Consider the following 27,249-nt stretch of genomic DNA (forward strand, 5'->3'; position numbering starts at 1 on the left):
CGTGGGTGATCGCGATGGCGATGTTTAACGGCGCGAGCGCGACGGAGTATTTCGGGATGGTGTCGGCGATGCGAAAGAAGGAGGCGCCGTACCCACCGCCGCCTTGGTGCGTCAATGTGTGCGTCGCGGCTTGCTCGGCGATGCCGCTCATCCTTCACTTTTCCAACGGCCGGATGACGTTTATCGTCGCCACGACGGTGATCGCGCTGTTTTTAATCTTCGCTGCTCTCATCGTGAACGAGGAATCGCACTTTAATGAGTTCTCGTCCTCTCTGTTTGGGCTCGTGTACGCTGGATTTTTGCCGACATTTTGGGTGAAACTTCGCGGTATGAGCGGCGTTGCTCTGAATTCACCGGGCAGCCTCATCCACCTTTGGCCTAGTTTCCTCGGTGGTCCAGACGTATGGACGCTTGGACTCGCGGCGACGTTGACGATTGTACTCGCCGTCGTCGCCGCAGATGTCGGCGCTTACGCCGCTGGTAAGACGCTCGGCAAGAATAAACTCACGCGCGTGAGCCCTAACAAAACGGTCGAAGGCGCGGTCGGCGGCTTACTGGCGTGCACTGGAACGTGCGCCGGGTTGTTCGTCGTGATGGGTTGGCCAGGGACCCCGCTTCAAGGCGCGTTACTGGGCGTAATGGTCTTTCTCACTTCCATTTTTGGAGACTTGCTTGAGAGCGTGATGAAGCGTAACGCTGACATGAAAGATAGCGGCAATTTGATTCCCGGTCATGGAGGCCTGTTGGACAGATTCGATTCGTATATTTTCACCGGTAGCGTGACGTATTTCTTCGTCATCGCCGTGCTCGGCGGCTTTCGGCGTGTATTTAGCGTCGGGTACTATTAGGTGTACACTAAATCGTAACGGTAGGAATGAGCGGAAGACCAATAATATCCCCCACATAGTGCGCTATGATGTCGTCATATGAATAATACAAGACTAATTGACGGCCTCCCGCGGCTTCGCGACGACGACGAATGTCGTCCCGAGATGGTGCGTCGACTTTTCAACCACCTCAAGACCTGCGTCCTCGATGAGCTTCATGATGGGTCGATTCCAGTAACATCCCCAACGCTCTGCGTGCGCGTCCGCGAAATGATCCAGAATATTATTTAACCACCCGTAATCGCTTCGTCCGTGCTCGATCAGCAACACGCGTCCTCCGTCTCTCTTCGTCACGCGCGCCATCTCTCGCAGCGCGCCGACGGGATCGTCGTACGAACACAGCCCGAACGTGTCCACCACCGCGTCACAGCTATTCGTCTTCACCCCTCGCATTCTCTGCGCGTCCCCGACCTCAACCGTCGTCGCCACCGCGCTCGGCTTCTTCCTCGCCTCCTCCACCATTTCCTCGCACGCGTCCATCGCCCGCACGCGCGTCACCGCTCTCGGGTCGTAATACGCAAAATTTCTTCCCGTCCCGCACGCCACCTCGAGCACGACCCCCCCGCGCGCGTGCGCCCGAAGTAACCGCGCCCGCATGCCCTCGATACCGCTCCAATACTCGCTCGAACCGACGCTCGCGTCGAACGCGCGCGCCTCTCGAGCGTACGCATCCTTCCTTTCACGTCCCCGCACGCGCTCTTTCGCGCACGAACACCCCCGATCGACGCCACCGAGGGCGTAGCCGTAGCCCACGATCGCCCCCGCGCACGCCGTGGACGCCGCGATCGCGCTCACGGCGACGCGGAGCGCCATCGAGTGCGGTGTGCGTCCAAGGTCGCGAGCGTCGCGACCGTCTCGAGTCCGCGACGCGCGACGCCCATCGCGCGCGCGCGGTCGATCGCGACGATTCGGACGCGCGGTCGATCGCGACGATTCGGACGCGCGGTCGATCGCGACGATTCGGACGCGATGCCGTGGTCGAGGACGCGTCGACGGGCGAGCGACGGCGCGAGAGATGACGCGAGCGCGATGGCGAGCGCGATTCAAACCGACGATCGTCGAGCGACGACGGAGGGGCGGAAGCGCGCGTCGAGCGTGGATGCGGCGGAGGAATCGACGCGGGCGAAGAAGCGGCGACGGTTATTGGTCGCGGCGAGGGCGAAGCCGCCGTTGGCGCTGGTGGTGCAACACGCGCGGGTGCGAACGCTGGAGGTGCGCGGAGCGACTCGGAGACGGAGACGACGGGTGCCCGGTTTAGGAATCGAACGGATGATGGTGAGTGACTGACGATCGATTCGCGCGATGCGTAGGAACTGGTGGAGGATATGTGCGCGAAGAGTGGACGGGCGGTGCCGGTGCTCAGGTGCGCGGGGGATGAGCCGGCGTACGCGGAGACGTTGTTGCGGCGTACGTACGCGTTCGAGGCAGAGAGCGCGCCGTCTATTTCGGGTAGGGTGGGTGAGATCGGGGAATTAAACGCGGCGCTCGACGTCGTGCGAGTGGCGATCGAGCGATCGTTTCGCGCATCGGCGAATCCGCAGAATGTTCTGTGTAAGGGGATGTGTCGAAGGTTGGAGCGCGGCCGAGATGCTGCGCTACGCGGAAGCGCCGAGGTGAGCGTGAGATGCGAGACGAGCGCGTACGCGGCGTTTAAATCGCCGATCTGGGATACTTTTTGCGAACGTGCGGGCGTGGAAGTGATGATTCACGTTCTGCTATTCTGTAGCGTCTTCGTCAGGGTCGGAATAGATCGGGACTCGCCGTTATTGCAGATTTGCGGCTACCCAATAAACAACGCGATGCGCAAACGGGCAGTGTCTAAGGCGTTGGCTACGAGTAAGGATAGGGCGATAGCGAGACGCGAGGCACGGGCTAGGAAGAGACAGCGCCGTGAAGAACGATCGTCGGAGAGGGGAGCGGACGCGAACGATTCGACAGCCGTAAAGTCCAAGTTTACGCCGACGAAACAGCTTACTTTGAATCCTTTCATCTCCTCAGTTGATGTCGAGGAAGTGATACGTTTGAGCGATGTCTATCGTGCTTCCCAAGTCTCGGTCGACGAAGACGACGGCACAACTAGAGAACCTAGCACGGCGATGGCGGAAACATCATCGACTACAGTGGAGGTATCGAAGGAGTCAGAAGTGAAAAAGAAGCCGTATAGAAAGCCAAGCTGGTTGCGCAAACGGATAGCGAAACGGAACGTGCAAGTCAAAGAAGTACCGACAACAGCAACCCTGGGCAAAGTGGTGAACCGTTCAAGCAGTGCGTCTCGCGGGAACGAAGTTAAAATCGCGAACACGGTGTACGATCGCGGTGTGTTCATGTTTCGTTCGAGCTTCACGAAGAAGCCAGGCTTGCCCGCAGGGCACGCGCTTAAATCGGGCGGCTCGAGCGTTCGCGCTGCGAGACGATTATACCTCGCAATATTCAAGACGAAGAAACTCACGAAGACGTCGTCAATACACAAGACGCGTCGTGCTATCCGCCACGCGAACAGCACGTACAGATTGCCTAGAAAGTTCCGCATGTCTCTGTTGCCAGCTCTGCAAGCGATGATTGAAGGTGAACGTCGTTGCGCTTACTCTCGGCTTCTGAACAGACGCGCACCTATGCCCCGCAAGCTCATGGTGTCTTCCTCAAGAGTGGACAATGCGGACGCTGACTCCCTTCTCTCGGCGTACACGTCACCACGTCAAGTGGTTGCTTTCGTCTGGGACGTGATCGAACGCATCGTTCCGGATGCGCTGCTGGGCTCGTCTCACACGCGGGGCAGTTTACGTGCCACTATAAGACGCATCGTATCCATGCGCCGTTACGAGCGCATCACTCTGCATGAGGTAATGCAAGGTATCCGGACATCGGACTTCACGTGCTTTAAGGCGACGACGACGAACAAGAGCAACGCGGGACAGGCTGAGGCAAGCCAAAGACGCATGGCCACGAGGTGGATCGGTTGGCTCCTGGAAGAGTTTATTTTCCCCATCATCAGGGCTCACTTTTACGTGACCGACACTCAACTGCACAAAAACAGGATTTTCTTCTACCGGAAAGGAATATGGTCTCGTCTTGTCACGGCGACCTTACAAAGTCTGGAGGGGACGTCGTTCAAGCTCCTGAGTGCGCGAGAGGCAATGACCATGCTGGATCGAGCGAGCGTGGAGAACAACTTGGGTTTCTCAAACATGCGATTTCTTCCGAAAGGAACGGGATTGCGCCCGATCGCTACGTTGAACAAGCCTACAACGTTCGCAGTGAAGCTGCGTAAAAAGTCTCCAGCGCTTCGCGTGAAGAAATTTGAAGCGATAAACAATCGCTTGAAGGACGTACAGGACATTCTGCACCACGAAGCTGTGAGCAATCCCGACGTCATGGGTTCCGCGGTCGGGGATTACAAGAATGTCTTACTGCGCCTCGGACCATGTTTACGCACTATTCGGCGACAGCGAATGCTCGGACGAAATATTAAACCGTGCATACTGGCGACGGATATTAAGGGCGCGTTCGATAACTTGCCGCTCGAATCATTGGAGCGTGTGGCGACCAACCTGATTTCAAGTTGCTCGTACCAGGCACTTCACTACGCCGTGGTAAAGCACAACGGAGAGGCGAAGTACAAAAAACTTGTTTCGTCGCTCGGTGCGTCTGGGTCAGAGGAGACCCCTGGGCCACTCTACACCGAGGCGAATCGGCGCACTAACACCGGCGGCGTGGCGATACTGAAGAGAGAGAGTAGGAATTCCATCGTTGTCGACGCTGGATTTGCTAAAACGATATCGGACGCAAATGTGGCGCCACTCTTACGCGCGCACTTGAGGGAAAACATCGTCTCAGCTCGAGGGAAGTACTTGCTGCAGACTGTTGGTATCCCGCAAGGTTCGATTGTTTCGCCGCTGTTGTGCAGTCTCTTTTACGGGCATCTCGAGCACGAGTATCGGCTTTTGAGTGAGTTCTGCAGCGATCACTCGACGGTGTGTCGATGGATGGACGATATTCTGGTAGTGGGGACCGACAAAGAAAAGGCGGCATCCTTCTTCCGCGCGTGTAAGCGGAGCTTTGAGGAGCACGGCTGCTCACTGAATGAGGAGAAGACGCTGTGCAACTTTGATCACGGTGAAGACATACAGCAGAAGACGTTCGTAAACGCAGATGGAAGAAGCTACATTCCCTGGTGTGGGCTATTAATCGATTGTCTAACTCTAGAGGTGCTAGTGGACTATTCTAGGTATTCTGGGGAATTTGTCCGTGAGGCTATGAATATGCCGCTCGGGCGCAAGGTTTGGGCACAACTCCCTGACCGTATCTGCGGCTTCATCAAGCCGAAATGCGCGGGCATTTTCTACGACGAGAGCATCAATAGCAAGGTCATCGTACGCGTGAACGTTTTTCAGCTCTTCCTCATGGCGGCGATGAAGACGCACAGCTACGTGGTCGCCGCCGGATCGATTCCGGGATGCAACAGTGTCGCACCCATCGCGCTTTTCCGTGCCATCAAGCGTGCGGTTCGTTTCGGACAGATACTGATACGACGCCAGAGCGCCGTCGCGCGCGCGCACTGCGGTAGTGTCGGGGAAATGTCGAACTCTCACATCGAATTCTTGGCAATAAAGGCTTTCCTGCGCATCCTGGGACAGAAGCAATCGAGGTACACGCGAGTGATTCAGCTTCTCAACTCGCGACTCACCTCTAACGATATGAAACGCTCTAGTAGGAACGCCCTTCTCGCCCGCGCGATGGACCCATCGCGGCACATGATTTTTTCACACATTAGATTTTAGCTTTCTTAGGTCAAACAACGTATCCTCGTTTCATCAGGTCCTACTGTACCAACAACTTGTGCTCGTATCGTGATCTCTCATAATTTGTGGAGGTCCACCACTAAACGTGTCAAAAAACGTGCAAACGTGCAAACGAACTCTGCGAGATCTTACGCGCGTTGCTCGCCCTCGTGGGCGAAGCGGCAAGACGCGCCGCGGTCGCATCGGCCCGCTTGCCAGTCGTAGCACACGCCACGCGGGCGGTCGCCGTAGCCACCGCCACCGCGGCGATCGTCGTGGCCGCCGCGTCTGTCGTCGTAACCGCCGCGTCGATCGTCGTAACCACCGCGTCTGTCGTCGTGACCACCGCGTCGGTCATCGTAACCACCGCGTCGGTCATCGTAACCACCGCGTCGGTCGCCGTACCCGCCGCGCCGGTCGTCGTATCCGCCGCGCCGGTCGTCGCCAGCGTCCTCGGAATGCGCGAAGCGGCACGAGTCGCCTCGGTCGCACTTACCCGCTTTCCAGTCATAGCACATGCCACGCGAACGCGGCGCGTACGGTCGATCATCGCGTCGCTGGGATCCGGAGCGCATCTCATCTCGAGACTTGCGTTGCTGCGTCGCGATCTCGCAACGAATTTCTCTCCCGAGGAAGTCGCCGACGCCGCCGTCCACAGCGGCGTCCGCCTCGGATTGCGTCGCGTACTTTACGAACGCCAACCCGCGCGGTCGACCGGTCTCCCGATCCTTCGGCATGTACACGTCGAGGATATTACCGTATCCGGCGAATCGATCGCGCACGTCGTCCTCTCGCGCGTCCCACGACAGGTTACGCACGAGCACGGACACCCCCGGGAGATCCCTCGGGTCCGTCGACGGCGGCGGCGCCCCACCCTCGGGCGGCGGCGGCGCGCGGCGCTCCTCGCCCGCGTCCTCGCCCGCGCGATCGCCCCCCGCGTTCGCGTCGCCGTCGTCCATCGTCGCCCCTCGTCGTGGGTTATCCTCGTCCCGTTCGCGGTCGTCGCGTCGCGCTTCCTCGCCGTCGGACATCTCGTTCGCGTCCGTCGTTCGCGCGTCGCGCGTTGCCGCGACGGCGATCCGATCGCGCGCGACGGGAGAATCGCGACGATCGCGCGCCGCCGGACGATCGAAGCGAGGGGGCTCTGTCTCGAGTGACGACTCGCGGATGGGCCGCCCCGGGACCCGGGACGCACGGTCGACGGGTCGTGACTCGCGACAGAGTCCCCGAGCGTGCACGTCGACACCCGCGTGTCAAGGGCACCCGCGCGCGCGCACGGTCGACGGGTCGTGACTCGCGACAGAGTCTCCGAGCGTGCACGTCGACACCCGCGTGTCAAGGGCACCCGCGCGCGCGCACGGTCGACGGGTCGTGACTCGCGACAGAGTCTCCGAGCGTGCACGTCGACACCCGCGTGTCAAGGGCACCCGCGCGCGCGCGCCGGCGCCCCGCACACCGCGCGCGATGCGTGGGCTGTGTCTCCCCGCGTGCGCGCTCCCGAGCGCGCGCGTCACGCGAACGAACGCGAAGTCCAAGGCGAAGCGCGCGCTCGAGAGCGTCGCCTCGCCCACGATCGTGGTCAAGGATGGGAACGACCGAGAATCGACGATGAAGGGACTGACGGCGACGCGCCGGGCGGTGATCGAGGACTTGTCCTCGTTCGCCTCCGGTGAGCTCAGTGGGTTGCTGAAGGATCCGGAGAAGAATTGGCAGCCGCAGGATTTTTTGCCCGATCCGGAGTCGACGGATTTCTTGGATCAGGTGCGCGGACGACGACGCGACGGGTGGGGAAAGGAAGGAGGGGAGATCGTTTATCCAGCTCTGGAGGACGGGCGCGGCGTCGATGGATGCGCGATGTAGTCACGGATGGACGCTTGGAGCGGCGTGAGAGGTGGAAGGGAGAGTGGATGACTGACGACGACGCGCTGAACGCGACGAACGCGCAGGTTGCGGAGCTTCGCGCGCGCGCGGCGAACATTCCGGACGATCTCTTGGTGGTGCTCGTCGGCGACATGATCACCGAGGAGGCTCTCCCGACGTACATGAACATGCTGAACACGCTTGAGGGTACGGCGGATAACTCTGGCGCCGATGACCACCCGTGGGCGGTGTGGACGCGCAAGTGGACCGCCGAGGAGAACCGTCACGGCGATCTCATGAACAAGTACTTGTGGTGCTCTGGCAAGGTGAACATGAAGGCGGTCGAGACGACGATCCAGAAGCTCATCGGAAGCGGCATGAACCCGAAGACGGAGAACAACCCGTACCTTGGCTTCGTGTACACGTCCTTTCAAGAGCGTGCGACGAAGATTTCTCACGGGAACACGGCGCGCCTAGCCAAGGAGGCGGGCGATCCGGACTTTGCGAAGATGTGCGGCATCATCGCCGCCGATGAAGGTCGCCACGAGATCGCGTACCAACGAATCATCGATGAGGTCATCGCACGCGACCCGAACGGTGCCGTCCTCGCGTACGCGGATATGATGGAGAAGCAAATCACCATGCCAGCGCACATGATGTGCGACGGTGTGCACAAGAAGCGCACGGGCCGCGATTTGTTCGATGATTTCGCCTCTGTCGCCGAGCGCTCGGGCGTTTACACCGGTCACGATTATGCCGATATCATGGATCACTTGAACAAGCGTTGGGACATTGCCAACATCACGGGTTTGAATGGCGAAGCGGCCGCGGCTCAAGAGTACCTCATGAAGCAACCGGCGCGCATCCGCAAGCTCGTGGCTTTCGCGGAAAAGAGGGCGGCGAAGAAGGAACCCGTCAAGGAAACGTTCTCTTGGATCAATGATCGACCCGTCGAAATTGTCGTTCGTTAAACTTCCGTTTGCGACGCGTTGAAACATCCCCCGGATAGCCTTGAGTGTGTTTCACAATCGATTTTAGTGTCGAAGCTGTATTCAAGATTTCTACCATTCAAACAACGAGGCAACGTCATATTAAGATAGTTCCGCACGGCTCTTGCATCTCTGCTACGTTGCTACGTTTCGTCGTGAGCGAGCGAGAGAAAATTACGTACTTTGAACGGGAAGAGCAGATTTGATGTCTGCCCAAACGGCGTCCATCTCGCGCGACGCGTCGACCGCGGCGACGATGGACTGATAGTGCGCCAAGATCGGCTTGGTCTGCTTGTGGTACGCTTCCAGACGCGCGACAAGTGCCTCCTTGGTGTCGTCGCTGCGCTGCTCGAGCGGCTCACCGGTTACGTCGTCGACCATGCGCTTTGGCTTCGCCTTCTTGCCTTTCTTTTTCAAAAGGCTCTTAGGTGGGTTAAACTTCACGTGATACGATCGCCCGCTCGCCTTGTGCACCCATCGTCCGCAGATACGTTCCTCGAGCAATGCGTCGTCGATCTCCAAGGAGACGACAACGTCAACCTTTTCTCCTCGCTTTTTCAGCATTTCGTCCAGCTTTTTCGCCTGCTCGACCGTGCGCGGGAAACCATCCAAGATGAATCCTCGCGCGCAATCCTTCTCCGCGATGCGATCGCGAATGATACCGACGACGATGTCGTCAGTCACCAATCCGCCGCTGTCCATCGCCGCCTTCGCTTTCTTCCCGACCTCGGTGCCCGCCGCGACGGCGGCGCGGAGCATATCGCCCGTGGCCAACTGCGGAATGTTCAGCGTCTCCGTTATCTTCGGTGCTTGCGTGCCTGCAAGTTTCGATGCGATAGGTCGACAAGTCAGTCACGGATCAAGATCGTCATCATCGTCGTCGCGTCGTCGCGTCCGTCGCTGAGCGTACGATCGAGACGCGGGCGCGATGAGGTTTGTTTCCATCGAGCGCCCTCGAAAGTCATCGAGAGCGTTCTTTCGCGTTGACTGCGCGCGCGGACGCGCGGGTGCGTCGATCGGGGACGTAGATCGATGTGAGACGTACCTTTGCCCGCGCCGGGCGGGCCGAAGATGACTATGACCGATCGCGGCGGAGCCTTGGGCTTGGAGTTGTTTCCTCCCATCTTGAGTGTTTGAGCGCGCGCGTCCGCTAGTGAGGTTGAGGGCGTCGGCGAGCACCGAATCAACGCGGTCGCGAACGGTCAATCGATCGAGCTGCGCGTGGGCGGAGATCAAATGGGTCATCAATTCATCGATAGCATCGATTTTATTGCGTGCTACGGGTGACTAGGGGTGATGGACGCCAAGCGGCGAGCGAGCCTACGCGCCGATGAGCTGGCGAGATTCGCCACGGCGCGAGACGTCTCCCGGACCGATGCCGCGTGCGACGTAGTAATCGGAAAAGTCGAGCCTGAACAGTAAGAATTGGGTGTCGACGTGCGTTTGCAGCGGCAGCAGGTTCAAGAACCCGTCTAGCGCGCGCGAGTAGTCGTCTCTGAGGCGCGACAAAGTGCCCTGCGTGGCGTAGAGTTCATCCTTGTCGATGAAATCTGTCGACGTGGATTCTTCGCCGACGTAGGTACCCCACTGCTGGTTCTTCTCACGCTCAGCAATGCGCTCGCGGGTGGCAGCTTTCTTCTCAAAGACTTTGGCGGCTATGTCAAAAACACCCTCTGCGACTTCGCGAAACGACATCATGATCTCAAACAGTGCGTAGAGCGTTTGTAGGACGAGCTGAGACTTCGACCCCAGCAACGCCTTTTGCACGACCGAGTCGAGAAATATCTCGTGCGCAGCGATGATCTCGTCCAAATCGGAGTGTTTGGCAAACTTTTCCTCGAGATCGGCCCACGAAACCTCCAGGACTTCCACCATGACGTAGTACTGAAAGTTTGACATGAAGCTGTGCATCTCGCCTCGAAGCGAGTGACAATCGCGCAGCATAGCCACAAGCGTAGCGCCCGAAGGCCCCCCTCCAGCGGCTTCGCTCGTCAACATATGTGACACCGTGGGTTTCATCATCTGCCACGTTCCACACAGCGTGTGTTCGACTCGCTTGAGCCGCCACAAGAAGTTGAAGACGCGCAAATACTTACTCATAGCGTGTTCTGTGAAGATCGTCGTCAGCGGTTGATTGACGACGTACTCGAGCGTAAATACATCCCAGCCAATCTCTTCGTTCAAGTGTGGCATCAGGCGCACGCGCAGGCGGTCGATAAACTCGGAGGAATCTGACTGAACGCTACTACTGCGAACAGCCTGTTCGAGGACGCCGCTCAGCTTGAACACGCTCAGCGAGTTCGCGGGCTCATCCAAGCTCGGACCGATCAAGTCCATGAGACTCTCGTGCAAATCACCCTGCCCGAGCAAAAGATAGCGTTTCAACGCCTGGCAGTGCTCACCGAGCTTGTACCGTTCAAAGAGCACGCGGCGCACAATTCCATCAATGCACTTTGACGTCTCCAAAATGAGCACCGCCAAGGCGTCCGGATTCTCGAAATCTAATCCTCCCGCCTTCTCCACCTCGTTGAGAATCTCGGCGCGCTCGGGAGCCCAACTCGAATCGTCGCAGCATCTCCTAAGAAAGTTGATACTTTTACCCAGTCGCATGATTGTTCTGCCTTGCTCTTGAGTAATGAACGACGGGAGCATGTTCTCATCGAACTCGTACTTGCGACGCCACAGGTCCTTATCCGGGACGGCGTGATCGACTCTGACGAAGTATTCGCGCGATGGATCGTCTAACTCGCCGCTCACCGTCCATCGTTGAGTCATGCCCAAAAACGGTGTCGCGCTCGCGCTCAAAATGCGCCGGACCAACGTCGTGGTTGACGGATCTCCGTGTCGGGAGTACTTATGAATGGCGGCTAGGATAGCTCCACCTCGGTGCCCGTACGTGGCGTCGACCAAAATTGCCAGCGTTCGAAGCGTCTTCAATGGATCGGCGAGCCAAAGAAACAAGCGGCGGAGCGTAAGGTAGGCGTCCGCGCCCTTCGCCGCGGGAGCGTCCTTCCCGTCGGGCATGAAGCCGATAATGGGAACCTGCGCCTGCGACTCCAGCACAGCAACGAGCTTGTAATACTCTGCGAGTTCTCGTTGAATCGCGGCCTGGAACGCCTGGCGCGTGCTTCCCTCGCCGGTTTCGACATCCACACCCGTCGTGCGCGCGTCTCCCAGCGACGACGTCACCTTTTTAAACAACCATCCAACCTCGGTCAGAGACTTGATCAGATTTCTGCGCCCCGCCGAGACGTTAACGTTCGGCGCGATCACAAAAGCCTGCTCCGCGGGGGAAAACTTGACGAACTCACCGTCGATTCCCTGACATGCGTACAAGACGTCCCGGACCAAGTCTCGCTCGTCGCACTCTCCGCGCGTGACGTTTTCAATCTCGAGCGCCCTGTACGCGTCCGCGCGGCGACCGACGGCGTGTAACCCCATCGCCCCCTTATCACCTCCCGCGAGCGCTCGAGACGTCGTCTCACCGCTCGCCCTCGGCGCCGCGCTCGTTCCTCTCGCCCGCTCCTCTCTCGCGAGCGCTCTCGCCTTGGCGTCCAGCTCCAATCGCACCATCCCTCCCGCCCGCGCGATTCCACGCTCCAGCGTCCCCGACGCCATCTTCACGTCGTCCGAGATCGCCATCAGGCACCGCAGAATCCCACTCCGCCGTCGTAATCCGCTCCCGTCGCCTCTCAATCGCTCGCACGCCTCCGCCGCGCGCGTCCCGCTCGCCGCTCCACGCGCACGCGCCACCCGTCGCGCGATCTCCCGTCCAAGCGCGCCTTCATCGTCATCCTCCGCGTCGTTCGTCCGTCGTCCCAGTTCGCTCGCGAGCACGCGCGTGGCGTACCGCGTCGCACCGTCCACGGCCACTTTGAAATCGTCACTCGCGCGATCGACGCCCGCGCGCTCGAGCGCGCGCTCGCACAGCGCGCGCGCGAGCGTCACCGTCCCCGTCTCCGCGCGCGTCATCGCCCGACGTCGCGAAAACGCGCGCGCGCGACGGAGGCGGCGCGCGAGTCGTTGACCGCGCGTCGATCGATGATGCGATCGACCGCGGGAGACGAAGGGACGTTTTGGCGAAACGGCGCGCGCGCGAAAACGCGTCGCGACGACGACGCGCGCGCGAGAGCGCGACGGAGAAGCGCGCGATGGATGGTGAAAAAATACGCGCGTCGCCCCGTGGAGGGACTGGCGATGGCGGGGACGCGGCGACGCGCGTGGACGTCGACGCGCTGGAGCGCGCGGCGCTGGTGGCTGGCGGGTGGACGGCGCGCGTGGACGGCGCGCGACGGGAGGTCGGTGGAACGGTGACGCGGGCGAAGGCACCGCTCGCGATGGCGGTGCGAGGATTGACGTACGAGGTTCGCGCACGGGACGACGCGACGAAGATGGTGCGGTTGTTGGATGACGTGAGCGCGGCGTTTCCTCCGGGACGCGTGTGCGCGCTCATGGGGCCGTCTGGGGCGGGGAAGACGACGCTCTTGGACGTCATGAGTGGACGTAAAACGCGAGGGTGTCTCACGGGGCAGATCGTGGTCGGGGCCGAACCGGCGACGAAGGCGGCGCTGAAGACGTGCGCGGCCTACGTTGAGCAATTCGATACGTTGCTGCCGTCGCTCACCGTGCGCGAGACGCTCATGTATCAGGCAGAGCTCAAGCGCGGTGCGGGGGAATCGGACATGCGCGAGCGGGAGGCGATCGTCGAAAAGCTCATAGACGATCTGAGATTGTCGTCTTGCGTCGATGTCATCGTCGGGAGCGCGCTGTCGAGAGGCATCTCCGGCGGGCAGGCGAAACGGGTGAACATCGGCATCAGCCTCGTCACTCGACCGCGCGTGCTGTTCCTCGATGAGCCAACGAGCGGTTTGGATTCGCAGACATCATACGAGCTCATGCGCGTGATTCGAAAGTTTTGCGACATCGATGGCGTGACGGTGATCGCCACCATTCACTCGCCGAGCTCAGAGGCGTTCCGTCAATTCGACCGTCTATTAATGCTGAAAAGTGGCAAGGTCACGTACGCCGGACCGCTCTTCGGTGAAGAGGGCGCCGAGGCGTATTTCTACACGTTGGGATACTACTTCGATCCGAATGACAACTTTGCCGACTTCTTAATTTCCACTGCCGCCTCAAACGAGACGGATTTTGCGAGAGAGTTCAAGGCGAGTTTCCATCATAAGCGTAATCGAGACGAGGTGCGAAAGTACATCCGAGAGGTGATCGCTCGTAAAGACGCCGGAAAAACGCGTTCGCAGCTTCTCGCTGACGCCCCGAAGAGACCAGGCTTCCTGAGCGCCGTGTGGACGCTTCTCAAGTATCGGACCACGAGAAATTATCGCGACGTACAGTTTCTGGGCGCGAGATGCGGAGGACATCTCATTTTCGCCGCCGTCTTGGCCACCATGTACTACGATGAGGGCAAAACCATGACGCTCGAATCACAAATCAACGTAAGTAGTATGCTCTTCATGAACAACGTCCTCCCCGCGCTCGCGGCTGGGGCGTATCTGCCCTCCATTTTGATGGAACGTCCGCTCTTATACCGCGAGCTCGACGACGGATGTTATCCTCTCCTGGCGTACGTGGCGTACAAGGTCATCGAAGAAGCCACGGCGGCGTTCTTCGTCTCCCTGCTCGCGACATCCATCGTATATACCACCGTTGGTCTGCGTGGAAACTTCTTGGTCGATTGGCTCGCTTACTTCGGCGTCCAGCAATGCGGCGCGGGCGTCGCCTACGTGTGCGCCGCCATCGCTCGAGACGTCGACGCCGCGAACGCCATCCTCCCCATCTACAACGTTCTCCAGATCCTCTTCTCCGGGTTGCTTCTACACAACGACGACGTTCCCAAGGGTTGGTCGTGGTGGCCACCCACGCTCTTCGTCCGCTACGGTTGGCAGGCTCAAGTCGTGAACCATTTCAAGAGGTCCGAGCCGCCCGCGTTTCTCTCCGACGACGGATCCCTCGTCGGCGTCATCGACTACTACGGCATCCAAGGCACCGCGCGCGCTAACCTCGCCTTCATTTACGCGTTATGGTTCGCCTGGCTCTTTCTCGCCGCGATCGCCACCGCCGCCGTGCGCCACCAGAATCGGTAGCGTCTTCGCGCCCATCCTGTGATGCCCATCCAACCGTCTCGCGCGTCCACATCTCCGCGCGCGCCGTCGTCGCCATGGCCTCCGCGGTCGCCTCCGTCGCGGTGTGCGCGCGGGTGCGACGCGGGTGCGACGCGTTCGATCGCGCGCGCGCGTTCGGCGTCGCGCGCGCGTCGCGCGAGGACGATGGGCGCGACATGGACACCGCGGTGACGCGTGGGCGAGACGACGACGTCGACGACGACGACGTCGTCCCTCGACGCGATCGCCGGGCGATGCTGGCGCTCGTGGCGAGCGCGACGACGGTGGCGTCGATGGGGGCGGACCAATCGAGGGCGTCGCCGGTGCGGTCGTCGACGCGCGCGGCGGATAGGGCGCCGCCGACGAACGCGGTGCGACGGGCGGCGTGCGGACCGGGGTACGCGAGTTTAAGAGATGCGAGCGCGTATCGAGGGCTCGCGACGAACGATCGACGAGGGAAGGGTGTAGATGGATTGATACCCGCGGGAGAGGTGGGAGAGGAGGTGGAGATCGCGCGAGCGAACGCGGCGTTGGCGCAGTGCGAGACGCCGTTTGAGAAGTATAAGCAGCTCGTGGCGCTGCAGATGACGGACGAGAGTACGTTCTATCGCATGCTGCGATCGCAGACGGAGACCTTGTTGCCGATTTTGTACACGCCCACGGTGGGGGAGGCGTGCGTGAAGTTCGGGACGTTGGTACAGCGACCGATGGGGCTGTGGGTCAGCTCAAACGACGCCGGGAACGTCAAGCAGTTGATTCGCAACTGGCCGGCGACGGATGTGAAGATCGCAGTTATCACCGACGGGGAGAGAATCTTAGGCTTAGGGGACCAAGGGGCGAACGGAATGGGGATCAGCGCCGGTAAGAGCATGGTGTACGCCGCATGTGGGGTCCCACCGAGCGCATTACTTCCGATTCAGGTCGACACGGGCACAAACAACCAAACGTTGCTCGACGATCCTCTGTACATTGGACTGAAACAGAAGCGCGATCGTACGAAAGCGTACGACGCGCTCTTGGACGAGATCGTTGTGGCGGTGAGATCCCGTTACGGTCAAAAGACGATCATTCACTGGGAGGACTTTGCGCCCAAGAACGCGTTTAGGGTGCTGCGAAGGTTTCAGCAGGCGCCAGAGGTCGTGACGTACAACGACGACATCCAGGGCACGGCCGCGGTCACCGTGAGCGGGTTGCTCGCGTCCGTCAGGTCTCTTGGAGGGGATGTCACGCAACAAAGAGTGTTATTTTTCGGGGCAGGTCAGGCGAACATCGGCGCTGCGGAGCTCTTCGTTAGCGCCTTGGTGCAACGCGGCGTCTCAGAAGAAGAGGCGAAGAAGCGAGTTTGGTTATTCGACTCGAAAGGGCTCGTCGTGCGCTCTCGCGCTTCGCAGCTGAGCGAAGACAAATTGGCGTATGCGCAAGACGCTCCGGAGGAGTCTGATCTGGAGCGAGTGATCGAGCTCATCAAGCCAACCGCGCTGGTCGGCGCCGCCGCCGTGCCCGGAAAGTTCAACGAGCGAGTGGTGAAAAAGATGTCCAAAATAAACGACAGGCCGATCATCTTCGCCTTGTCCAACCCGACATCTCAGGCAGAGTGCTCGGCCGAGCAGGCGTACGCGTGGAGCGACGGTCGAGCGATATTCGCCAGCGGCACCCGCTTTCCGCCCGTCACGTACCGCTCGCGGAAGTTTGAGCCCGGCTTCGCGAACAACGCGTTCATCTTCCCACCCATCGCGCTCGCCACCATCGTCACCGGCACCATCAACGTAACTCCAGAAATGTTCCTCACCGCCGCCGAGGCCTTGGCCGAATCCGTCGACGACGAACTCTTCTCCGTGGGCGCCGTGTACCCGCCCGTGGACCGCATCGCGTCATCCGCGCGCGTCGTCGCCGCGCGCGTCGCCCACGCCGTCGACCCCTCCATCTCCCTCGAAGAGTGGACAGATCGCGTCGACCAATACGTCCGCAAAAATGATTTATTTAGCAGTGTATCGTAACGTCATGTCGACGCGTTCCACGCCTCCGTCTCCCGCGCTTCGACGCGTCCCGACGCCGCCGCTCGCCCCACTCGCGCGCTCGCGCGCGGCACCATCGCCCCATGCCCTCGGCGGCGGTCCCTCGACCGCCACCGAGCGCGCGCGCGCGCACGGACATCCCTCGTCCGCGCCGCGTCCTCTCTCGGGCCACCGCGTCGTCGTCGCGTCGAACGATGCGCGCGTCGACGTCGATGCCTCGCGCCGGCGCCGCGGACGTCGCGAACGATTCCCCGTGCGCGGACGCCGCGTCTCGACCGCGGCGCGCGCGCATCGCGCGCGACGGCGTCGAGGCGCGCGTCGACCGAGCCGCGCGCGCGCGCGATGGCGCGGGAGGGATGGACGCGGAAGACGGGCGGAGGACGGGCGGCGACGGGCGCGGGACGGCGAGCGCGCAGGCGGGACGACGGGCGGCGCGACGACGACGGAAAGCGCGCTCTGAGGGTGGTGAGAGTGGTGTAGAGCCGGGCGCGGACGCGACGGCGCGGAGTGAAAGGAGTGAGGAGACGACGTCGAGGACGACGGGACGGGGGACGCGCGGCGGGTCGAGCGCCGAGCGATGGGCGCGCGAGAGAGCGTTAGCGAGAGGGACGTCCAGGGATCCCAGCGTGCGGCTGAACGTGGACGAAATACGAACGCTCAGTGATGCGCTGCAGAGACTTTTGACGATCGAGCGCGTGGAGGAGGAGTTGAGGGATGAGGAAGAGGCGAAACGCTTGGAGCTCAAGGCGACGCTCGGCGTGGTCGAGGCGCTCGCGCTCCACGAGCGAGAGGCGAAGGACGCCAAGGCGAGGTTCGAGCAAGCGTTGGCCAGGCGCGCGGGATTCGGGGAGGATTCGACGAAGATGCGAGCGGTGATGCGTCAAGGGAAGATCGCGAGGCAGAAGCTCGTTTCGGCGAACATTGAACTCGCGGCCAAGGTCGCGACGGACGTGTTTCACACATTTAGTCCGATGGAGAGGCGTTCGATTAGTAGACAGGACATGATACACGAAGGGGTCACTGGTCTTGTTCGCGCGAGCGAGAAGTTTGATCCCGCTCTCGGGTGCGCTTTCAGCACGTACGCGTACAACTGGACGAAACAGGCGGTGACGCGAGGCGTTCTCAACAACGGGCGAACTATTCGCGTCCCTGAACAGGTGTTGTACGAGAGGCGAGAGGCGCACGAGCTCAGCAAGAGGATGGAGATCGAACTCGGGCGAAGGCCGACGCTCCATGAGATCGCGGCGCGGTCGCAAAAGTTCAGCGTGGATAAGCTGCAACTTCTCGTGGGCATCGCAAAGCAGCACCCTCTGAGTCTCGATATCCTCGGCGTCGGCGACGAAGAGCGCGACGGCGACGAGACCGGACTTTCTGGGACATGGGAGAACGAGATGGGTTCGACCGACGAAATCACGCGCACCATCGAACTGGAGTTCCTTCGCGACGACATCAAGAAAACACTGAATGAACTCTCTTCGGATGAGGCGTACGTCCTCAAGCACAGGTTCGGTCTCGTCGGAGGAGAGTTCATGACGAACGCCGAGATCGGCTCTCGAATAGGCAAAAGCGCCGAGGGCGTGAGGTACATCGAAAAGCGAGCGCTTGAACGCCTGAAATCGACGCCCGACTTCAGCGATTTAGCTCAGCACCTTAAAGGCGATCGACACGCCGCCGCGAAGAAATTGGATATTGTCGACTCCAACGATGGGACCGAGCGCAAGAGCGCGCCCAAGAAACCGAAACGCACAAAGGTAAAGGCATCGAAGCCATCGAAATCGGCGATCGATCTCGTGAGATCGATCGATTTAGCTTAGACGCGCGCACGCACAATTTTTTAAACCGCTACGCAAGCAGATTTTTTCAACTACCTCTTCTTCAGAACACGACGCCTCATGCCCGTCGCGCTTCCATTCGCGGCCGCGCAGCCCACTCGAGCGCGAGACGCCTCTCATCGAGGTCGTCGAGCCGCCCTGTTCTCCTTCGTCGCCGTCCCGCTCGTCGCGAGCGAACGATCGAACGCAAAGAGCTCTGGTGATTACACCACCGATGCTCGAGCCGTACTCGACGCACAGCGAGCGCTCCTGCGTCAGGGCAAGGGCGACGTCGAGACGTATTTCGAACAGGCCGATGACTTCTTCGCGACGTATAAGTTCGATCACAAGGGACACACGAACTCGTTCAGTCAGTTGATGAACGACGACGCGATTATCCACTCGCAGGCGGAGTATCTCAAGGCGAACGGGCAGAAGTGGAGTGAGGACAGCGCACCGCCGTCGGGGACGAATAAGGGGAAGATGTTGGACGCATACATCGCGAACGGCGATCGGTGCCTGGTGAAGGAGGGGTATCCTCCGTTCAACGAGATTAAGAAGGATCCGGAGACGCTCGCGGCGTGGAAAGCAATCGAGTGCACGCAGGGATTGGTAAAGCCGATGTGATGTCATCGTCGATGTGCGCGTTCGTGCTACGTTGTCATATAACATACAGGTCTAGCCGTGGAGATATCAAAAGCGCTTGTCGCCCTTACTTGCCGCGGATTTCTTGGAGTTTTCATGCTCGTACACTGGCAAACGGATATCGTATGTATCCGCGGCGACGCGAAGACCCACGCCGGCGCCGACGCCGGCGATTATTCGAAGCGAAGGCGGCAGACCGACCGCGCGTGCGATGATGTACGACATCGCCCCGAACGCCGCGGTCGTGGCGTAAATATCGGCGTACGAGTGGAAAATTCTCGCCGGTCTCTGCACCAAAATGTCGCGAACGATGCCTCCAAACGTCGCCGTCATCACCCCGCACAGCATCTGCGCGATAACGGGCACACCCGCGCGGATCCCATTTTGCGCTCCGATGACACAGAACGCCCCCACCCCGATCGCATCGCTCGCTTCGATCCAGTAATCATCATCCTTAAATCCGAACTCCTTCTTCGCGGCTTCCCACCCGAAAAACGTTGCCATCGCCGTCCCGGCGGCGATCCACAGGTACTCTTGCTCCTCCATCCAAAACGCCCTGCGGCCTTGACCGAGTAAAATATCTCGCACCGTCCCTCCGCCCACCGCCGTGATCGTGCCAACCGCCGTGCATCCGAACGCGTCCATTCCGCTCGCCGCCGCGAGCAGGCTCCCCGTCATCGCGAACGAGCTCGTGCCAAAGTAATCCATCGCTCGAAGCGCTCCGGGGACGGAGACCTCGGGAAATCGAGGCATGCCATCCGGGTTCGTCTTCGGCGCCTCCTTCCCGACCGCATCCGCGGCGAATCCACGCTTGGAGAGCGCGCGTTTGGTCGACGCGTTCGTTCGCTGCGACACGTCGAGCGCGCGAAAACCGACGCCCCGAGCGAGCGAGCGCGCGGCGACGGACGTTTCACGCGTGCGAACACCGGACGTGAGACCGGTGAGACCGGCGCGGGCGATGTCGGCGAGACGGCGGCGCGACATTCTCGCTCCGCGCGCGCGGTGATGTGCGGACGGTCCCTGGGCTGGACGGGCGACGAAAGCGACGAAACGCTCCACGAGGACGCGAGCGAGTTGACGTGCGATGCGAAACAATCATTAAATGTTGGGTATCCAAGACGTCGCGCGACGCGATACGACGAAACGGCTGAGGCGTCGTCCAGCGCGCGTCTATCCATCCGTCTCCTCGTTCAAGCCGAGCAAACGAATCTGGAACATGATGTCAGATCCCGCGAAAGGGTGATTGGCGTCGAGAACGACTCTAGTGTCTTCCATCTTACGCACCACTGCGGGCTGCCCGTTCACCAGGGTCACCGTAAGGCCTTCCACCAAGCCGCCTTTATCGCTCCACTCGGCGCGCAGGCGGTCGATCTCCGCGTGATCCGCCGGAACGCTGAACAACAGATTCGGATCGTAATCCCCCCCGCTCGCGCTCACGGTCGCTTGTTCACCCACCTTCATCCCTCTCACCGCTTCATCGAACGCCTTGAACAGAGGATTACCCATGACGTCGCTCGCGCCGACCTCGAACGTGACCGCTTCCTCCGCGCCGTCGTCCCTGAGCACCTCACCCTCCGCCGTCTCCACCCCGAACGCGATGCGCACGATGTCACCCACGACCGGACATCCGTCCACCGCCGCCGCGTCGGCGCCGACGACGGAGAGTCGCGTCGCGAATCCTTGCTGTCCCTTTCGGACGTCTTGGAGAATGGTTCCGACGAAATCCACGCTCGGCGCCTCCTCGCTCGGTCGTTCGCTCGCCCGTCGCGTCGCCCGTCGCGCGCGCGTCGTCGTCCATCCGATCGCGAACCCGCGCGCGCGCGCGGCGGACATGACGACGCGCGCGTCACGATGTGCCGTGACGTCGTCTTTTGTCCACAAAGTGACACCGAACGCGACCGCATTCGTCGCGGCAGATTGTGTCGCGTGCGTCGACGCCAGGCGTTCGGGGAACACGCGACGCGCGAGCGACCGGCGCGCGCTCGCACGGCGTAGGTGCACCCGCGCGCGCACACGGCGCGTCGCGAAGACGCGTTCGGTGTCCCCGTTGGACGATCGAATCGTCGAATGGTCGAGCTGCGCGATCGGGAGAGAATCCCGACGCGCGCGAGGCTCGGCGACCCGGGAGGGGACGTCGGTGGCGCTTCGCTCGGGCGTCCACCGGCGGTCGAGGGAGAGGAGGCGAGGGAGATTCAGGGGCATCGGAGAGAGGCATAGGAGAGGGGCGAGAGGAGACGAGGGGTCGGTCCGGCGGCCGAGGGCGCGGCCGGGGGCCGGGACACGGCGATCGAGACCCTTGTCCTCGAGGCTCTGCGTGGTCTTCTCGACCGGAGCGAGGCCGGGGCGCCGGCGACTGGGGGTCCCGCCAAGGACGAGGGGAGTCGCGGCGACGCGCCGATCCTGCGTCTGGTGGATGACGAAGGGAAGCTGCTGTTGCCGGCGTCGTCGCGCGTTCGTGGAACCGTGGGAGTGGTCAGGGACGCATCGCGGGTGTGGAATCTACCCCTCGAGGCGCGGGAGGACATCCAGGCGCTGAGAAAGCGATTCCCGAAGACTGGCCCTGGGAACCCGGCGGAGAGTGAATACGACTTGGCGACGTTTGCGTCCGCAGACGCGTTCTACGCAGCGTTCCTTCACGTACTTGACGGCTTGTTCGCAGACATCACGGCCCGGCTCGGCGAGCTGTACGTGGGAGACGCGGACGTGTCCGTGGTGGAGGATCCCCGGTACGGACCGGAAGGACACGGCTCGCTGGGAGAGGCACTGCGGTCGGTACGCGCGACAGTCGCGTCGTTCGAGGCGTACAATTACCAGCGGCTGCACTCAGTGAGCTTGAGGACGTGTGCGCTGAACACTTCGGACGAGTACGCTGTCGGCCTCTGGTTGGACCACAAGAGAAAGTTGGCAGACGCTTGGAGGACCGAGGCGGGAGTGCTCCGTCACTTCAAAGAAGCAGAAGTCGCGAAGGCGAGGGCGTACGCGACGCTCCGGTTCGGTCACGGTGTGCCGTGACGTTGTCTTTTGTCCACTCCCAATCAGCCATGTCCGCGCCCTCGCCCGCGCGACGCGTCGTCGACGCTCTCGATCGGCTGCGCGCGGGAGCGGACGCCGAGGCGAGCGAGCGGGGCGACGACGTCCTCGCCGAGGGGTTCTGCGAGGCGATGGAGCGCATGGTTGAAATCATAGGCGCCTTGGGTGCCGCATTGTCGCCGGCGAAATCGGATGTTTTAGGGAACGTGAACAAGGTCAGGCGCGCGCTGGAGGCGAAACGTGATGGGTTGTTCGCGTCGGTGCGACGGGCGCAGGAAGGGAGGGCGCATGCGACGTCGCCGGCGAAGGGGACGTTGTGGTTGAAACGGTTCGGCGAATTCGTGTGCGCGCTGTTAAGAGAGGTCGGGGAAACGGACGCGTCCATGCGCGCGTGCTCGAGCGCGGCGTACAAGCGGACGTTGCGACGCTATCATAAACGTCTGACCAGGACTGTGTTCGCGGCCGTGCTGGCGTTTCCGCCGTCGCGGTCTTCCTTCGTGTCGAATGTCGGCACTCGAGAGGAGATGTTGGAGTTGGCGGATAATTTTGAGCCAATACTGGGTCGAATCGACGCGTTCCTCACGATAGAGAACCTGAATGACCCCAAACCGGTGTAGCGATCGGCTTAGCGCGAACGATTGCGGGCTGTATTTGTACTGATACCTTGCCAGTGGCGTGTAGTTTGTTCAAGTTGAAAAGAATGTGGATTAAAAAAATCGAGCAAAGAGCAGCTCGGCGGTTGTCTAATCGTCCATATTGTACACGGAAAAGTCTGGCATCGAAGCGGATCCGACGAGACCTGTCTTTATCGCTCGCATCGATGGCGGTGCGCGCATGCCCATGTCGAGGCCTAGTTCTTTGATTTTGTCGCGACCCACATCCTTTTCGTCCTCGTCCTCAGAATCGATCCCTTCCTCTCGTATCTTGCTCAGATCTGGCACCGAGCTTACGCGAACAAACTTACCCTTCACGCGCGGCCGGCTATCTGCGCACGCCTTGCGAGATTGGTAGCGAATCACCTTGTTGAAGTTGCGATTCTTTCGCTTTTCTTTCCATCGCTTGAGTCGCTCCAAGCGCGTCTGTGGTTGCGGCATGCCCGAATACGTGTCCGAACCCGACGGCGGCGCGTCGAAGCGCGTCGCCGGCTTTGACGCGTCATCAGTCTCCTCCTTGGGTCCCACACCGTTCATCAGCCCGTCGTCGCGCTCGAACCGGACGGATGTCGAGCCAAATTTCGCAGCGAGCGCCTTTGCGCCAATACCTCTCGACTCCGGGGACGGTGAGCCGAACACACCGTAGGTCGGATTCGCTTCGAGAAATTTCACCGCGGAGTCGTCTAAGATGGGCCCAAGGAAGCTCGAGTCGAAATCCTCCCGTCCGATGCGTCGTAACCGTTCCATGTCGCTGCGAGAGATATCGCTCTTTTGCGATCGTCCGTCACTTCCTCCGCTGAACTCCCCCGAGTGCGAGTCCGACGAATTCGGCTTCACTACACCCCGAATCAGGGTCGCGCCGTCCCGTGGACTCGACGTGTCGATCCCGTCGTGCACGTCGCCTCCGAAGGGTTCGTCGCGCAAAAATTGCTCCGTCTCGTCATCCAGCTCCCCGATCGTCTCGTCCCAAAACGCCCCGTCCAACGTGTCCACAGGAAACGACGACGATGGCATCAACGAACTGTGCAGGTACTCGTCGCACATCCCGATCACGTCGTCCGTCGTCACGTCCACGTGTACTTCGCCGCGCGTCAACTTGCTCAACCTACGCGAATCCGCCGAGTCCACGTCCCGCTCCATCCCTCGCACCGGCCGCCGCTCGTGCTTACTCGCGATCCCATTCGCCGCGTGCACCATCGCGTCGCACGCGTCGCACAAGTACGCCTTGGTCGTCGAAAAAAACGCCCGTCGAAGTCAGTCCACCGCGTCCGTTATCCGAAATCACCGCGCGTTCACGCGCCGCCGCGCCGCCCCATCGTCCACGCCGTCGCCCCGTCTCGGCGCGATCGCGTCCTCGACGGCGTCCACCGCGTCGCCATCGCCTCGCTCGCGTCGCCCCGTCGTCCCGTCGCCCGTCGTCGCGTCGTCCGTCGTCCCGTCGCCCGTCGCGAACGCGCCCGTCGTCGATTCGCGCGCACCTCGTCTTGGGCGCAGAACCACGTCGCGGCGCGCGCGGCGGCCGTCGGGCACGACTCACACCGCGGGTCGAGCGCGCCGGTCGCCATGGCGAGGACGCGCGCGGCGCGCGGCGCGGTCGCGACGTCGAGCGCCCGGCGTTCGAGGTGGGCGCGCGAAGATCGGGTGTGGATACACCGCGGTTTCGCTCCATGGGCGTTCGAGCGCGCGCGTACGAGGGTATCGGGAATCGAGAGTCATAATTACCGTGGGTGATGACTCGATGCGATACATCGAGACGACCGCTCCACCGCGGTCTCGCTCGATGGGCGTTCGAGCGCGCGCGTACGAGGGCGTCGGGAATCGGGAGTCATAATTACCGTGGGTGATGACTCGATGTGATACATAGAGACGACCGCTCCACCGCGGTTTCGCTCGATGGGCGTTCGAGCGCGCGCGTACGAGGGTGTCGGGAATCGGGAGTCATAATTACCGTGGGTGATGACTCGATGTGATACATCGAGATGACCGCGTCGTAACGCACGGAGCGTTTTTCGTCTTCGTGGGCTCTTCCTGGGTCGCAGTCGTCGGGTCGCGCGGGCGTCGCGTCGCGTCGCGCGCGACGGCACTCGCGGACGCGCGCGAGGATGACGACGACGACGACGACGACGGCCGAGGGAGAGGCGCGCGCGAGGGCGGCGCAGAGGCGATTGCGTGAGCGATGGCGGAGCGAGGGTCGGGGACCGGAGAGCGAGGAGGCGCTTCGACGGGTGACCAAGGCGCGAGAACGCGAGAGACGGTGCGAGGCGACGGGGAGACGCGGACGACGCGCGCGGGGGATGAGGAGGGTTGGGACTGACGCGGACGCGATTTGGTGGTGTTTTGCGGGGACAGGGCGCGCATGGCGGCGGCGCGCGACGTGACGCTTCGCTCGAGCGAGGATCGAGACGCGGCGAAGACGCACGAGGAGGTGCTTCCGAGCGCGGATGCGCCGCCGAGACGCGAACGCACGGTTGATGAGAGGCGAGACTCGGCGGCGGATATAGAGGCGGCGCGAACGGAGGCGATGTTGGTCGAAACGTTTGACTCGTCGCGGACTGCGTCGACGCGAAGGCAAACGCCTCAAACGCAAATCGACGAAAGAGCTCCGGGAGCGAAAGCGCGAGTGAGTGGGAACGAAGCGATGAAATCGGGCGAGTTCGACCTCGCACACGGTTTTTACACCGAAGCGCTGGAGGTGGCGAGGGATGACGACGCGAACCTTCGCGCAGTGATTTTCTGCAATCGCTCGCTGGCTCTGGAAAAGATGGCCGATTACGACGCGGCGATGTGCGACGCACAGGCCGCGGAAGAGCTCGCGCCGCACTGGAGTAAACCTAAGTGTAGACTCGCCAAGGCTTGCTTGAGAATCGGCTCGTATGGTCTCGCCGTGACGTACGCACGTCTCGGCGAAAAGCTACAGCTTGCGGAGGGTGATCACAGCAAGTCATTCCGAGACTTGCTCGATGAGATCGCGATGTGCGCCGCCGAGAACGGATCAGTCGCGGGATTCGATGGTAGAATAATTTACGTCCGAAGTGCGGGTGAAGAAGCTTGGCTCGGACGCGAAGCTCCTCTGAGCGCCGCGTTTGATGAACTTGATGACGAAATCGTGGATCCAATGTACGGCGGCGGCGGCGCGAGAGCAGAGCGCGACTGCGAGAAGCCCATCCACGCAAGGTCGCTCAGTGAGGCGATCGAAAAAGCGCACGATGGTGATCGAATCTTACTCTTGCGAGGAGTGCACAACGGACTCGGGGAGGTGTGCGAGATCAATAAGCGTGTGCTCATCAGAGGCGAAGGCGCGTTTCGTGACGCGACGGTGGACTGTCGAAATAACTCGGCTTTGTTTCGAATCAAGCGTCCATGCGTGATTCAAAACGTCGACGTAGATTTCACAGGCTTTAGCGAGGCTATTCGTATCGTCGGGGATGAGCGCGTAAAACCCTTCATCGAGAACTGCGTCGTGAAATCGAGTGGCGGCGACGGCGTCGCCATTGGTGGAAAATCTTCGCCATTATTTCGAAACTGTGTCTTCACCGGCCGTCTATCGGGAATCCGAACGTATAAAACGTCTAACCCGTCATTCATTGACTGTCACATCACTCGATCCGAGAAGCAAGGCGTGCTAGCCATGGAAGATTCGCGAGTCATCATGCACAGTTGCGTAGTGCAAGGGAATGAAGAAGATGGCGTCATCGTCATGGAGCGCGCCAACTTAGTGATGAGCAAGTGCGTGGTGTACGAAAACAAGGGCGTGGGGATCGACGTTTCGAATCACGCGAAAGTTGTCGCGACCGAGTGCGAGATCGAGGATAACATCGGCGGACTGTGGCTCTGGGATGAGTCCACCGCGCACGCGACGAGTTGCAGCATCAACGGCGGTAAATCGCACGCCGCGCTCGTGGACGGTAAAGCCCGCGCGAACTGCAGACACTGCACCGTTTACGGCGTCGTCCACGCCTCTGAAAGCGCCGCGAGAGCCGTTCGAGGCGAAGGGACGACCGTGATGACGACGGATGTTCCCACCGCTCTACCGGCCGAGGCGAAGGGCGCTTTCAAGTTTGATCCGTGTCCGTTCAGCAGAAAGCAATAAAAATCCTACCATCCAATACAACCGCACGCCTCAATCGTCGCCGAAATCAAATCCACCGTTCTCCACGAGCTCCACTCGCGTCTCGCTCGTCTCCTTCGTCGCCTCGATATCGATTCGCGGCTTTCTGCGCGTTCCGCCCTCGCGTTCGCGACCCGTCTCCGCCCTCCGTTTCCGCTCCGCGTCCCGTCTCGCCGCGTCGTCCTCCCTGAGCGCATTCTTCGCTTCCAAGTATCGCTCCTTACGCCTTCTCGCCTCCGCCGCGCTCTCGGCCCGCGCCCTCGCCCGGAGCGCCTCGTTCTCTCGCGCCGCGTCCAACGCCCGCGCGCACGTCTCCGTCAACCGCGCCCCCCCCTTCGCGCGCGTCTCCGCGCT

General features: G+C 61.3%; 18 protein-coding genes across 18 annotated transcripts; 10 read left to right on the forward strand and 8 right to left on the reverse strand.

Annotated features, from left to right (window-relative positions):
* Window positions 1-14: 14 nt before the first annotated feature.
* Window positions 15-848, forward strand: OT_ostta04g03470 (Phosphatidate cytidylyltransferase; the record flags this gene model as incomplete). Its single annotated transcript, XM_003078838.2, has 1 exon — window positions 15-848. The coding sequence occupies one exon, from the start codon at window positions 15-17 to the stop codon at window positions 846-848; it is 834 nt and encodes a 277-aa protein (XP_003078886.2).
* A 93-nt stretch (window positions 849-941) lies between these two features.
* OT_ostta04g03480 (unnamed product) lies at window positions 942-1,700 on the reverse strand (the record flags this gene model as incomplete). Its single annotated transcript, XM_003078839.1, has 1 exon — window positions 942-1,700. The coding sequence occupies one exon, from the start codon at window positions 1,698-1,700 to the stop codon at window positions 942-944; it is 759 nt and encodes a 252-aa protein (XP_003078887.1).
* Window positions 1,701-1,916: 216 nt separating this feature from the next.
* OT_ostta04g03490 (Telomerase ribonucleoprotein complex-RNA-binding domain) lies at window positions 1,917-5,665 on the forward strand (the record flags this gene model as incomplete). The annotated part of the gene is made up of 2 exons (XM_022984552.1): window positions 1,917-2,099; window positions 2,198-5,665. The coding sequence occupies 2 exons, from the start codon at window positions 1,917-1,919 to the stop codon at window positions 5,663-5,665; spliced, it is 3,651 nt and encodes a 1,216-aa protein (XP_022838809.1).
* Window positions 5,666-5,814: 149 nt separating this feature from the next.
* On the reverse strand, window positions 5,815-6,624 carry OT_ostta04g03500 (Nucleotide-binding, alpha-beta plait; the record flags this gene model as incomplete). Its single annotated transcript, XM_003078841.2, has 1 exon — window positions 5,815-6,624. The coding sequence occupies one exon, from the start codon at window positions 6,622-6,624 to the stop codon at window positions 5,815-5,817; it is 810 nt and encodes a 269-aa protein (XP_003078889.2).
* A 505-nt stretch (window positions 6,625-7,129) lies between these two features.
* OT_ostta04g03510 (Fatty acid desaturase, type 2) lies at window positions 7,130-8,496 on the forward strand (the record flags this gene model as incomplete). Its single annotated transcript, XM_022984553.1, has 2 exons — window positions 7,130-7,426; window positions 7,612-8,496. 2 exons carry the CDS (start codon window positions 7,130-7,132, stop codon window positions 8,494-8,496), a joined length of 1,182 nt encoding a protein of 393 aa, XP_022838810.1.
* Window positions 8,497-8,688: 192 nt separating this feature from the next.
* Window positions 8,689-9,638, reverse strand: OT_ostta04g03520 (Adenylate kinase; the record flags this gene model as incomplete). Its single annotated transcript, XM_022984554.1, has 2 exons — window positions 8,689-9,332; window positions 9,560-9,638. 2 exons carry the CDS (start codon window positions 9,636-9,638, stop codon window positions 8,689-8,691), a joined length of 723 nt encoding a protein of 240 aa, XP_022838811.1.
* Window positions 9,639-9,834: 196 nt separating this feature from the next.
* OT_ostta04g03530 (Gamma tubulin complex protein 3) lies at window positions 9,835-12,486 on the reverse strand (the record flags this gene model as incomplete). The annotated part of the gene is made up of 1 exon (XM_003078843.2): window positions 9,835-12,486. The coding sequence occupies one exon, from the start codon at window positions 12,484-12,486 to the stop codon at window positions 9,835-9,837; it is 2,652 nt and encodes an 883-aa protein (XP_003078891.2).
* A 179-nt stretch (window positions 12,487-12,665) lies between these two features.
* OT_ostta04g03540 (ABC-2 type transporter) lies at window positions 12,666-14,615 on the forward strand (the record flags this gene model as incomplete). Its single annotated transcript, XM_003078844.1, has 1 exon — window positions 12,666-14,615. The coding sequence occupies one exon, from the start codon at window positions 12,666-12,668 to the stop codon at window positions 14,613-14,615; it is 1,950 nt and encodes a 649-aa protein (XP_003078892.1).
* A 74-nt stretch (window positions 14,616-14,689) lies between these two features.
* OT_ostta04g03550 (Malic enzyme, NAD-binding) lies at window positions 14,690-16,630 on the forward strand (the record flags this gene model as incomplete). The annotated part of the gene is made up of 1 exon (XM_003078845.2): window positions 14,690-16,630. The coding sequence occupies one exon, from the start codon at window positions 14,690-14,692 to the stop codon at window positions 16,628-16,630; it is 1,941 nt and encodes a 646-aa protein (XP_003078893.2).
* Window positions 16,631-17,004: 374 nt separating this feature from the next.
* OT_ostta04g03560 (RNA polymerase sigma-70) lies at window positions 17,005-18,462 on the forward strand (the record flags this gene model as incomplete). The annotated part of the gene is made up of 1 exon (XM_003078846.1): window positions 17,005-18,462. The coding sequence occupies one exon, from the start codon at window positions 17,005-17,007 to the stop codon at window positions 18,460-18,462; it is 1,458 nt and encodes a 485-aa protein (XP_003078894.1).
* Window positions 18,463-18,540: 78 nt separating this feature from the next.
* On the forward strand, window positions 18,541-19,086 carry OT_ostta04g03570 (unnamed product; the record flags this gene model as incomplete). Its single annotated transcript, XM_003078847.1, has 1 exon — window positions 18,541-19,086. The coding sequence occupies one exon, from the start codon at window positions 18,541-18,543 to the stop codon at window positions 19,084-19,086; it is 546 nt and encodes a 181-aa protein (XP_003078895.1).
* A 66-nt stretch (window positions 19,087-19,152) lies between these two features.
* Window positions 19,153-20,088, reverse strand: OT_ostta04g03580 (Uncharacterised domain UPF0126; the record flags this gene model as incomplete). The annotated part of the gene is made up of 1 exon (XM_003078848.1): window positions 19,153-20,088. The coding sequence occupies one exon, from the start codon at window positions 20,086-20,088 to the stop codon at window positions 19,153-19,155; it is 936 nt and encodes a 311-aa protein (XP_003078896.1).
* Window positions 20,089-20,274: 186 nt separating this feature from the next.
* On the reverse strand, window positions 20,275-20,937 carry OT_ostta04g03590 (Peptidyl-prolyl cis-trans isomerase,FKBP-type,domain; the record flags this gene model as incomplete). The annotated part of the gene is made up of 1 exon (XM_003078849.1): window positions 20,275-20,937. The coding sequence occupies one exon, from the start codon at window positions 20,935-20,937 to the stop codon at window positions 20,275-20,277; it is 663 nt and encodes a 220-aa protein (XP_003078897.1).
* A 234-nt stretch (window positions 20,938-21,171) lies between these two features.
* On the forward strand, window positions 21,172-22,116 carry OT_ostta04g03600 (unnamed product; the record flags this gene model as incomplete). Its single annotated transcript, XM_022984555.1, has 2 exons — window positions 21,172-21,302; window positions 21,336-22,116. The coding sequence occupies 2 exons, from the start codon at window positions 21,172-21,174 to the stop codon at window positions 22,114-22,116; spliced, it is 912 nt and encodes a 303-aa protein (XP_022838812.1).
* Window positions 22,117-22,145: 29 nt separating this feature from the next.
* On the forward strand, window positions 22,146-22,751 carry OT_ostta04g03610 (Glycolipid transfer protein domain; the record flags this gene model as incomplete). The annotated part of the gene is made up of 1 exon (XM_003078851.2): window positions 22,146-22,751. The coding sequence occupies one exon, from the start codon at window positions 22,146-22,148 to the stop codon at window positions 22,749-22,751; it is 606 nt and encodes a 201-aa protein (XP_003078899.2).
* A 126-nt stretch (window positions 22,752-22,877) lies between these two features.
* On the reverse strand, window positions 22,878-24,352 carry OT_ostta04g03620 (Zinc finger, B-box; the record flags this gene model as incomplete). Its single annotated transcript, XM_003078852.1, has 2 exons — window positions 22,878-24,011; window positions 24,266-24,352. 2 exons carry the CDS (start codon window positions 24,350-24,352, stop codon window positions 22,878-22,880), a joined length of 1,221 nt encoding a protein of 406 aa, XP_003078900.1.
* A 791-nt stretch (window positions 24,353-25,143) lies between these two features.
* OT_ostta04g03630 (Parallel beta-helix repeat) lies at window positions 25,144-26,877 on the forward strand (the record flags this gene model as incomplete). Its single annotated transcript, XM_003078854.2, has 1 exon — window positions 25,144-26,877. The coding sequence occupies one exon, from the start codon at window positions 25,144-25,146 to the stop codon at window positions 26,875-26,877; it is 1,734 nt and encodes a 577-aa protein (XP_003078902.2).
* Window positions 26,878-26,907: 30 nt separating this feature from the next.
* OT_ostta04g03640 (unnamed product) lies at window positions 26,908-27,249 on the reverse strand (the record flags this gene model as incomplete). The annotated part of the gene is made up of 1 exon (XM_022984556.1): window positions 26,908-27,249. A coding segment is annotated over one exon (342 nt), but the record flags the coding sequence as incomplete, so codon positions are not given.

The sequence above is a fragment of the Ostreococcus tauri genome, assembly GCF_000214015.3.
Source record: "Ostreococcus tauri WGS project CAID00000000 data, contig chromosome 04, whole genome shotgun sequence".
Taxonomy (NCBI): Eukaryota; Viridiplantae; Chlorophyta; class Mamiellophyceae; order Mamiellales; family Bathycoccaceae; genus Ostreococcus; species Ostreococcus tauri.